Genomic DNA, 12,025 nt, shown 5'->3' on the forward strand with positions numbered 1-12,025 from the left:
TCCAGAGATCCAGGTAATGTTCTGGTAGACCTGGGTTCAAATGCCATGACAGGAGATAGTGGAATTTGAGTTCCACTAACAAGCCATTCCCAATTGTTGGGGGTTGGGAACCCATCTGGTTCACTAATGTCCTTTCAGAAAGTAAACTGCCAGGTCTTAGCTACATGTGACTGCAGACCCACAGCAATGTGGTTGACTCTTAACTGCCCTCTGGGCAATTAAGGATGGGCAATAAATGCGGGCCAAGCCAGTGATGCCCTCATCCTGGGAATGAATGAAATAAATGGTTTCTCTGTAGCTGTAACACTATATCCTGCACTCTGTTCTGTTACCCTGATGTAAGGTATGATTTGTCTAGTTAGTATGCAAACCAGTACTTTTCACTATGTCTTGGTAGGCGATAATAATAAATCAAATCATCAAACAAAATCATCCACAAACATTTAATCCCTCTACCATCGACACTCAGTAGCAGCAGTGTGTACTATCTACAAGATGTATTGCAGAAATTCAGAAAAGATCTTTCAAACCCAGGACCACTTCCATGTAGAAGGACAAGGGCAGCAGATACATGGGAACACCACCCCTTTGCCAGTTCCCTTCCAAGTGACTCACCATCCCGACTTGGAAATATATCACCATTCCTTCACTGTCGCTGGGTCAGAATCCTGGAATTCCCTCCCCAAGAGCATTGGGGGTCAACCCAAAGCACATGGACTGCTGCGGTTCAAGAAGGCAGCTCACCCCCATCTTCTCTAGGGGCAACTAGGGAGAGGTCATTAATGCTGGGCCAGACAGTGACACCCACATCCCCTGTACAAAATAAAGAAAAAAAATTTAGATTTCCAACAGGTTCACCAGTTGTTTTATCTTAGTATCACAGCACATGAAATCTTTCCACATACACTGGGGTATTTTTTTGGAAGGACAGTGCAATCTTAATTTGGTCCCCACAAGAGTTTTTTCACTGCATCTTGATCTGCACTGGAGACAGGAGAAAGTGAGGACGGCAGATGCTGGAGATCAGAGTCGAGATTGTGGTGCTGGAAAAGCACAGCAAGTCAGGCAGCGTCCGAGGAACAGGAGAATCGACGTTTCAGGCAAAAGCCTTTCATCAGGAAGGAGGCTCATCCCTGATGAAGGGCTTTTGCCCAAAACGCCGATTCCCCTGCTCCTCAGATGCTGCTTGACCTGCTGTGCTTTTCCAGCACCGCACTCTTGACTCTGGACTGGAGACACACTGACAGGTCCCTGATGTGGTCCAAACGTAGATTTAACTCGTGTCAGTTTCTGAATTCCATGCAGTGTGACCCCTGAACGATGAATGCGGATGGGGCTCTCTGTGTCTGAAACAAACAAGCTGATGTTCAGTTTTGGATCAGAGTGGTGCTGGAAAAGCGCAGCAGTTCAGGCAACATCCAAGGAGCAGGAAAATCAACATTTCGGGCAAAAGCCCTTCATCAGGAATAAAGGCAGGGAGCCGGCAGGGTGGAGAGATAAATAAGAGGAGGGTGGGGGTGCGGAGAAAATAGCATAGAGTACAATAGGTGAGTGGTGGTGGGGATGGAGGTGATAGGTCAGAGAGGAGGGTGGAGTGGATAGGTGGAAAAGAAGATAGGCAGGTAGGACAAGTCATGGGGACAGTGCTGAGCTGGAAGTTTGGAACTGGGATGAGGTGGGGGGAGGGGAAATGAGGAAACTGGTGAAATCCACGTTGATGTTGATTTCTGTGGAGGGGGTTCCTCCCCCAGCTGAACTCGATTGTGATCATGTTGGAATATCGCGTCATCGAATTTCCTTCTGCCTCCCCACTCAGGGAGTGCTCCTTGGTCAGGGTTGCAGTCTCTCAGATCGGAGCCTCTTAAGTGAACATGGAAAGTCCCACATTTCTGTTTGACGAAGGACTGAGTTGAGGTGGGGGGGAGGTGGGGGAAGGTCTCCTCATTGTCTGTGGGACATTAGCTATGCATGAGACGTACCCTAAACAAACAAAGTCAGATTGACTGGTCATTGCCATATTCTGGATTATTGGTGCTGGGAGAGCACAGCAGTTCAGGCAGCATCCAAGTAGCTTTGAAATCGACATTTCGGGCAACAGCCCTTCATCAGGAATAAAGGCAGTGAGCCTGAAGCGTGGAGAGATAAGCTCGAGGAGGGTTGGGGTGGGGAGAGAGTAGCATAGAGTACAATAGGTGAGTGGGGGAGGGGATGAAGGTGATAGGTCAAGGAGGAGAGGGTGGAGTGGATAGGTGCAAAAGGAGATGGGCAGGTAGGACAAGTCCGGACAAGTCATGGGGACAGTTACTGAGCTGGAAGTTTAGAACTAGGGTGAGGTGGGGGAAGGGGAAATGAGGAAACTGTTGAAGTCCACATTGATGCCCTAGGGATCTACGTAGCCAACAAAGAGACAGGCATAGCTGGTTCCCATATGTGTGCCCATGGCTACCCCTTTGGTCTCTGGGAAGTGGGAGGATTCAAAGGAGAAATTGTTCAGGGTGAGAACCAGTTCGGCCAAACGAATGAGAGTGTCAGTGGAAGGGTACTGGTGGGGACATCTGGAGAGGAAAAAACGGAGGGCTTGGAGGCCCTGGTCATGGCAGATGGAGGTGTAGAGGGGTTGGATAGCCATGGTGAAGATGAGGTGTTGGGGGCCGGGGAAACGGAAGTCTTGGAGGAGGTGGAGGGCGTGGGTGGTGTCTCAAACGTATGTGGGGAGTTCCTGGACTAGGGGGGATAGGACAGTGTCGAGGTAGATAGAGATGAGTTCAGTGGGGCAGGAGCATGCTGAGACAATGGGTCGGCCAGGGTGGTCAGGCTTGTGGATCTTGGGAAGGAGGTAGAACCGGGCAGTGCGGGGTTCCTGGACTATGAGGTTGGAAGCTGTGGGTGGGAGATCTCCTGAGGTGATCAGGTTCTGTATGGTCTGGGAGATGATGGCTTTGTGATGGGGGTTGGGGTCATGGTCGAGGGGGCAGTAGGAAGAGGTGTCCTCGAGTTGACGTTTGGCTTCAGCGGTGTAGAGGTCAGTGCGCCAGACTACCATTGCTCCCCCTTTATCCGCCGGCTTGATGGTGAGGTTGGGATTGGAGGAGAGGGATTGGAGAGCCTCGAGTTGGAGGGCCTCGAGTTAGAGGGCCTCGAGTTGACGTTCTCTTCCTACTGCCCCCTCGACCATGACCACCATGACCAGTTCCACCACAGAACACACCAGAAGGCCTCTTTCTTTAGAGACCGCAATTTCCCTTCCCACATGGTTAAAGATGCCTTCCAACACATCTCGTCCACATCCCGCACCTCTGCCCTCAGACCCCACACCTCCAACCGTAACAAGGACAGAACGCCCCTGGTGCTCACCTTCCACCCTACCAACCTTCGCATAAACCAAACCATCCGCCGACATTTCCGCCACCTCCAAACAGACCCCACCACCAGGGATATATTTCCCTCCCCACCCCTTTCTGCCTTCCACAAAGACCGTTCCCTCCGTGACTACCTGGTCAGGTCCACGCCCCCCTACAACCCACCCTCCCATCCTGGTCTTCTTTCCCCTGCCACCGCAGGAACTGTAAAACCTGCGCCCACACCTCCTCCCTCACCTCTATCTAAGGCCCTAAAGGAGCCTTCCACATCCATCAAAGTTTTACTTGCACACCCACTAATATCATTTATTGTATTCGTTGCTCCCGATGTGGTCTCCTCTACATTGGGGAGACTGGGCGCCTCCTAGCAGAGCGCTTTAGGGAACATCTCCGGGACACCTGCACCAATCAACCACACCGCCCTGTGGCCCAACATTTCAACTCCCCTCCCACTCTGCCGAGGACATGGAGGTCCTGGGCCTCCTTCACCGCTGCTCCCTCACCACCAGACGCCTGGAGGAAGAACGCCTCATCTTCCGCCTCGGATCACTTCAACCCCAGGGCATCAAGGTGGACTTCAACAGTTTCCTCATTTCCCCTTCCCCCACCTCACCCTAGTTCTAAACTTCCAGCTCAGTAACTGTCCCCATGACTTGTCCGGACTTGTCCTACCTGCCTATCTCCTTTTCCACCTATCCACTCCACCCTCTCCTCCCTGACCTATCACCTTCATCCCCTCCCCCACTCACCCATTGTACTCTATGCTACTCTCTCCCCTCCCCCACCCTCCTCTAGCTTATCTCTTCACGCTTCAGGGTCACTGCCTTTATTCCTGATGAAGGGCTTTTACCTGAAACGTCGATTTCGAAGCTCCTTGGATGCTGCCTGAACTGCTGTGCTCTTCCAGCACCACTAATCCAGGATCTGGTTTCCAGCATCTGCAGTCATTGTTTTTACCTGGTCATTGTCATAGACAGGATTTGGTATAAACAGCACTCTGCATGTCAGAAGAATATAAAAACACAAGAATTTGGAGCAGGAGTAGACCATCAGCCCCTTGAGCCTGCTCCACCATTCAATAGAGATAAAAAAAACATTGCAGATACTGGAATCCAAGGTAGACAGACAGGAGGCTGGAAGAACACAGCATCAGGAGGTGGAGAAGTCAATGTTTCTAGCCTATTATACTTCTGCACCTCCTGATACAGCCTGGCCTGCTGTGTTCTTCCAGCCTCCTGTCTGTCCACCATTCAATAAGCTCATCTCAGCTTCAACTCACTTTGCCGCTTGTCCTCTGTAACCCTTTAACTCAGTACTAACGTAAAGAAATCTATCTGGATCTAAATTACTGTGTCCCTGTGTCTCCTACACTATAAGGTAGAGGTTTCGATGGATAGGGGCCAAATGCAGGCAAATGGGACGAGTTCAGTTTAGGAAACATTGTAGTGATTATAATGGGGTCAGCCAGGGGGACCTCATAGCACATGAGTTCCCTGATTGGAGCTGTTAACCCACCCAATCAGGGAGCCCTCGCTGACAGATATAAACAGGAGGGTAAAAAAGAAAAAAAAAAGAAAAAAGAAATAAACAGGAGGGTTAGAGGTTCTGTTCTCTCTCAGAGCTGGCTCTGAGGGAGCTGGATCAGTGTCACGTACATGTAAATAAAGGGTGACTTGGTGATGGGATAGCGGCCTTTATTACTTCAATCTAATTGGCATGGATGAGTCGGGTCAAAGTATCTGATTTTGCGGTGTGTGACTCCATTGTTGCTTAAGAGGTATAATTTCTCCTCACCTCTCTCTTTTAAATCTGCTAGCCCTTATCCTGATCTCTGGTAACAGTGGCCACACCTCTAAGAAAGCCCTTCATTGGCTGTGGAGCAGTTTAGGAGCTCTTGCCATTGTGAAAGCTGTTTTCAGGAAATGTTGACTTTCCGATTCTTCACCAGGTGAGTGGGGTGCCCCTACGATCAACGTCCGGTCAACCTACATTGGAGTCATCATGGCGCTGGGCACCAGTATCGGTTCGCTGGGGTGCTACGTGATGTGTGCGAAGGTAATGGGCTGTCTGCACCCCCCTCGAGATGCTGTTAACCGGGGGATTTTCCTGGAGGGACTGGGAAGCTGCGTTGGCGCATTCTTGGGAGGGATCACCGCAACGTCTTCGAGTGTTGCCAACGTCGGAGCGTTGGCACTCACCCAGGTAAGAGGGATGGCTGCATTTCTCTGTGAGACTGTAACCGTTGCCCCTCACACACTACCCCACCCCTAAAGCCCTGTCATACTGCACAGGATTGACCCATCAATCCATTGAGTATGTACTGATCCATTCACACTAAACCCACTTTTCCAATGTTGGGATCGTGGGGGTAGGGTGGGGGATGTCCAGAACCGGGAGTCACAGTCTAAGGTTATGGGGCAAATAGGCTGGGATGGAAATGAGGAGAAATCTCTTCACTCAGGGAGCGATGAGCATTTCGGTTCACTATCTCTGAAAGCAGGTGTATGATTTCAAGAAGGAGCTGGGGATAGTACTTGGGGCTAAAGGGATCAAAGGGTAGGGTGGAAAAGCAGGAATGGGGTCGTGATTGCACTGGAGGGGGTTGAGAGGAAATTCACCTCAATGTTGCCTGGGATGGAGCATTGAAGAGACTGGATAAGCTCAGGTTGTTCTCTTTGGAGCAGAAAAGGGTCAGGGTGGGTGGTTCTTGACAGAAGTATATAAGGTCATCAGGGGAAAGGACAGGTGGATAGAAAGCCATTCAGGTGAAGGGTCAATAATGAGGAAGCATAATTTTAAAGTCATGATTTGGACGTGCCAGTGTTGGACTGGCGTGTACAATGTTAAAGATCACACAACACCAGGTTATAGTCCAACAGGTTTATTTGGAAGCACTTGTTTTTGGAGCGCTGCTCCTTCATCAGGTAGCTTTGGAAGAGGATCATAAGACACAGAATTTCTAGCAAAAAAGATTATATTGTCATGCAACTGAAATTATATATTGAACAATCTAGGTTTGTTCAATACATCGTTTCAGATGCGTGACACAGTAATTTTTTGCTATAAATTCTGTGCCTTATTATACTGCTCCATAGCTACCTGATGAAGGAGCAGAACTATGAAAGCTAGTGTTTCCAAATAAACTTGTTGGACAATAACCTGGTGTTGTGTAATTTTTAATTTTAAAGTGAAGGTTTATAGGGAATTTGAGGTAAAAGATAATCATCTGAGGGTGGGGATCGGGAATGCACCACCTGGGAGGGGGGTTTGAGGTGGGAAACCTCACAAACCTTAAAACGTAAGTGGATGAGCACTTGAAGTGTCATAACATTCAAGGCTTTGGGCCTAGTGCTGGAATGTGGGATTCGAATAGATTTAGTGTAGCTTTGACAGTACAGACTTGATGGGCCACTGTACTGCATGATTCTATGACTCTCTTGAGATTCCATCATGCCACCCATCTCGCCCTCTTGCCTTCAGCTGTATGGCCCCTGACCTCTGACCTTCTGTCCTTAACCTTTCTATCTCTGCCACGGTGACTGTTGCTATTGGCTGAGCCAATGGGAAATGGGCGACAAGAGGATGTAAATACTTAGTTATTTTTTCCAAATTCATTCATGGGATGAGGGTGTGGCTGGCTGCACCATATTTATTGCCCATCCCTAGTTGCGCAGTTAAGGGTTAGTCACATTGCTGTGGGTCTGGAGTCACAGGTAGGCCAGACCAAGTAAGGATGGCAGTTTTCTTCCCTAAAGGACATTAGTGAACCAGATGGGTTTATACAACAATCAACATGGTCTCATTAGGACCAGCTTTTTTAATACCAGATTTTTAAATACCTTTTTTTAATTTGGGGAGGACAAAATGGATGTTAATTTTGGGAGGGTGTTGATTTCCTTTCTTGTACCTTTGCGATCTTGCTAAGGCCCTAAGCTGCGGAATTCTCTCCTCCAGCTGCTTCCCCATTCTCCATCCTTCTCATCCTCTTTAATACCTGCCTCTTCACCCTCTCCTCATGTCTCCTTAATGTTGAATCAGGGTCAAATTTTGTTCCACTACAGCCCCATGCACAGCCTGAGCAGGTTTCTTCATGTGGTTTGGTTCAAACCAGGTCAGTTGCTAAGGGGTAAACCCAATAAACACCTCAGAGAATTAATGTCACTGTTCACTGTCCTCACGTGCTCCAGCCACTGGTCACTGTCCTCCATTGCCCCAGCCACTGGTCACTGTCCTCCCTGCTCTGGCCACTGGTCACTGTCCTTTCGTGCTCCAGCCATTGGTCACTGTCCTCCCTGCTCTGGCCACTGGTCACTGTCCTCCTGTGTTCCAGTCACTGGTCACTGTCCTCCCATGCTCCAGCCATTGATCACTGTCCTCCCTGCTCTGGCCACTGGTCACTGTCCTCTCGTGCTCCAGTCACTGGTCACTGTCCTCCCTGCTCTGGCCACTGGTGACTGTCCTTCCATCCTCCAGCCACTGGTCACTGTCCTTCCATGCTCCAGCCATTGATCACTGTCCTCCCTGCTCTGGCCACTGGTCACTGTCCTCCCGTGCTCCAGCCACTGGTCATACTCCAGCTCCACAACCTTGAAGCCCCTTGGCAATGTCATGACAATAAAGGTACCAGCCGCAGGAAAGCAGGACTAGTGCAGGTAGCAGTGTATTTTTAGCATTACAGACTCAATGGGTTGAAGGGCTGATTCTGCACTGTATGATTTTATATGGGGTGGGGCTTAAGCAGGAGGTTTGATTGGAGGCGGGTGCAGATACAAAGAGGTGAGGTGGGGGGGGTTGCTGGTTGCAGGGGTTGGGGTAAAGAATCGAGAGACATTAGAGGACAACTAGACAAAGCAGGAATGATATATTGGCAGAAGGCCATTAGCGAAGGTGGAGGCATCGTTGCAATGTCACAGAATGAACAACCCAGAGCCCCCAGGCTAACGCTCTGGGCAGCAATGTTCTGGTTCACTCCTGAAGAACAGTCAAAATAGACACAAAAAACATTAACTTGGTGTCTCTCTTCACAATTGCTGCCAGACCTGCTGAGTTTCTCCAGCATCCCATTATTGTTCTGGAGGTATTGACTCATAAAATGGCAGATGGTGAAGTCTGAATTCCACTGAGACAGAAAAAACTCAAATAGAAATCTAGCTTCATGGCAAACCATGTAACCATTCTTGTAAAAACCCATCTGGTTCACTGATGTCCTTTAGGGAATGAAATCTGCTGTTCTTACTCGGTCTGGCCTACATGTGACCCCAGACCCATAGCAATGTGGCTGACTCTGGGCACTTTGGGATGGGCAATAAATGCTGGCCCAATCAGAGACACCCGTGTCCTCCAAATGTGTAAAACAAAAACTTTGTGACACAAGAAGAATGGGAGGTTGGAAGCGGCAGGTGTGACTGTAATAACTTCCGGGGTTAAAATTAACTAGGTGAAAGTAAGGACTGCAGATGCTGGAGATCAGAGTCAAGATTAGCGTGGTGCTGGAAAAGCACAGCAGGTCAGGCAGCATCCAAGGAGCAGGAAAATCAACGTTTCAGGATGAAGGGCTTTTCCCTGATACATCGATTTTCCCGCTCCTCGGATGCTGCCTGACCGGCTGTGTTTTTCCAGCACCACGATAATCTTGACTCTGATCTCCAGCATCTGCAGTCCTTACTTTTGCCCTGTAGTAACTTCCATTCTGTAGCACCTACAGTGTGGCACTGCAATGTCGCATGGCACTTTATACGGAATGATCGACACTTAGAAACCGGGGCAAAAAGAAAAACGAAGACTTTCAGTCAGGCTTTTTCAAAGAGGTCAATTTTGAGGAGCTCCTGAGAGGCAGACAGACCAGGTGATTTAGGAATGGAATATAGGAGGGAATGAGGCAGCTGAAGTCACTACACACAGGGGTGAGAGAGAGGGAAGATATCCGAGTTAGAGAAATGCAGGGCAGGGTGATAGAGATGGAGGAGATTAATAGAGATCGGGAAGATGAGGCAAGCAGGAATATTTATGTGATAATGAGGCACTTCCGAAGAACTGAGTAGTATGAATAGATAATAACCTATTTTCACTAGGGTATTAATTGAGAGACCCAGGCAATGCTCTAAGGACCTGGGTTCGACTCCCACCACAGTAGGTTTTGGAATTTGTATTTTTAAAAAAGTCTGTAAAGAATAGTTTAATGATGACCATGAATCCATTATCAATTGTTGCAAAAACCCATCTAGTTTACTAATGTCCTTTAGGGAAGGAAATCTGCCATCCTTACCTGGCCTGGCCTACATGTGACTGAGTTGAGAGTGTGGTGCTGGAAAGGCACAGCAGGTCAGGCAGCATCCGAGGAGCAGGAGAGTCAATGTTTCGGGCAAGACTCCTTCATCAGGAATGAGGCTGTGACTCCAGACCCATAGCAATATGGTTGACCCTTAACTGCTCTCTGGGCAATAGGGATGGGCATGGTCTAGCCAGTAATACCCAGATCCTATGAATTAATAAAAAAAACCTTCCATCTCACATCCTTATGGCTACCACATGACAAGAGGTGGAAAACCAGGAGCGTGAGGCTAACATGAAGACAGGTATTAGGGAGCAGCTAAATAAGTAACAGACAGCCAAAATTAACTGCAAAAGGGAGACCGAAATCATGATAAAGGAATGGTCAAGAAAGTGCGAACATGTTTGCAGGAGTCACAAGACAACAAGCACCATATTGCTCAGAATCATTCACCTAATCTCGGGCCAATAATCTATCACACACTCAGGTAATGAAGTCAAGTGTCAAAGGTGTGCGAGCCAATTCCACACTGCCTCATTCAGGAATGTTAATTGACGGTAATAATTGTTTTCATTGGGACCTCGTCAAGTAATTGAGGAAAACCCGTGACAGTAAATTGACAAGGGCCTTGGAAGAAAACCACAGGACACTGAGTACAATGACAATGGAAACTCTCAGGTATGTGTGCAGGCACATTATCACTGTATCTCACCTGGAGTCTCGCACAAGTTATGAAGATTTCAGGGCAGAATTCCACCTAGGCGGCTCTCTGGTGCCTATCTTTGCTGTTCATGAATATGAACAGTCTCTATTCATACGGCAGTGAAGGACAGAGTTTTTTTTAAATCATTCATGGAATTAGGGCATCGCTGGCTAGCTAGTGTTTATTGCCCATCCCTAACTGCCCAGAGGGAAGTTAACAGTCAACCACTTTGCTGTGGGTCTGGAGTCACATGTAGGCCTGACCAGGCAAGGATGGCAGTTTCCCTACCTGAAGGACAGTAGTGAACCAGATGGGTTTTCCTGACGATCCACAACAGATTCATGGTCATCGTTAAAGTCTTAATTCCAGATCTTTTTTATTGAAATCTGCCATGGCAGGATTTGAATCCAGGTCCCCAGAATATTATCTGGGTTTCTGGATTAACAGTCCAGCAATAATATCACTGGGCCATCGCCTCCCCTCGAGTGTAATCTCGATGGGCCGAGTGGCTTCTTTCCACGCTGTAATGTTCTGTGACATGCCGTCCTCTTGAGGAAAGGGGTCAGAAGGAAGTTTTGCAGTGGTATTGGGTCACAAACATTAGTCCATTTGGAAGAAGTATAGTCACTGTTGTAATACCAGACACAAAATATCCAATCTGTGCTCAGCAAGCTCCCACAACAGCAATAAATGACTGGATTTGTGCCTCGTTTAGCAATTATTTGTTGAGTATAAATATTGATCAGGAGCACTCACTTATTCATCTTCAAACTTTTTAAGGAAAGATATCATTTCATCTGAGGCAGTTCAGGGAAAGTTCACTAGGATGATTCCTGGTATGGAGGGTCTGTCTCATGAGCAAAGGTTAAATAGGGTTGGGATTCTACTCACTGGAGTTTAGAAGATTGAGAGGTAATCTCATTGAAACATATCAGATTCTGAAGGGGCTTGACAGGGTAAAAGCTGAGAGGATGTTTCCCCTCATGAGAGAGTCGAGGACCAGAGGGCATAGTCTCAGAATAAAGGGGTGGCAATGAGATGAGGAGGAATTTCTTCTCTCAGAGAGTTGGGAGTCTTTGGAAGTCCTTGCTCCAAACAGGTGTGGGGGCTGAGTCCTTGTGTATATTTAAGGCTGAGCTAAATAGATTCTTGATCAGTTGAGGAATCAAGAGTTGTGGAGAAAGGGCAAGAAAGTGAATGTGGAGAATGTCAGATCATCCATGATCCTGTTGAATGACAGAGTAGACCTGAGGGGCTGAATGGTCTATCCCTGTTTGTATTTCTTATGGTCTTATAGAGCCCAGGATCCTTTCCACTCACCTGTGGGAACGGTCAGGACCTCAGTTCAAGGCTTTATCTGGAAAATAGAATCTGTGACAGGATGAATGTTGAAAAAAGCTTACCCATCTCAGATGACACCATTTATAAACAAAGTGTCTCCCATTAAGATAGAGAACGATCTCCTCTCAGAGGGTCAGGAGTGTATGGAGCTGTCTTTCCACAAAGAATGTAGAGGATGGGAGGGTCATCAAATATTATTAAGATGGAGGTAGATGGATTCTTCAACAAAATCAGAAATTGCTGGAGAAACTCAGCAGGTCTGGCAGCATCTGTGGTTGAGCTGATGTTTCAAGAAGGGCCACTGGACTCAAAATGTTAACCGTGCTTTTTCACCACAGATGCTGCCAGACC

The 12,025-nt window shown here is 48.0% G+C and overlaps 1 protein-coding gene across 1 annotated transcript in view; it reads left to right on the forward strand.

Annotated features, from left to right (window-relative positions):
• Positions 1–12,025, forward strand: part of slc23a3 (solute carrier family 23 member 3) — a 90,714-nt gene that overhangs the window by 55,058 nt on the left and 23,631 nt on the right. The window contains exon 8 of the mRNA XM_072578335.1: positions 5,308–5,561. Coding sequence (XP_072434436.1) covers positions 5,308–5,561 — 254 coding nt within the window. The remainder of the gene's footprint in view (positions 1–5,307; positions 5,562–12,025) is intronic.

Source organism: Chiloscyllium punctatum, chromosome 10 (genome assembly GCF_047496795.1).
Source record: "Chiloscyllium punctatum isolate Juve2018m chromosome 10, sChiPun1.3, whole genome shotgun sequence".
NCBI classification, from domain to species: domain Eukaryota; kingdom Metazoa; phylum Chordata; class Chondrichthyes; order Orectolobiformes; family Hemiscylliidae; genus Chiloscyllium; species Chiloscyllium punctatum.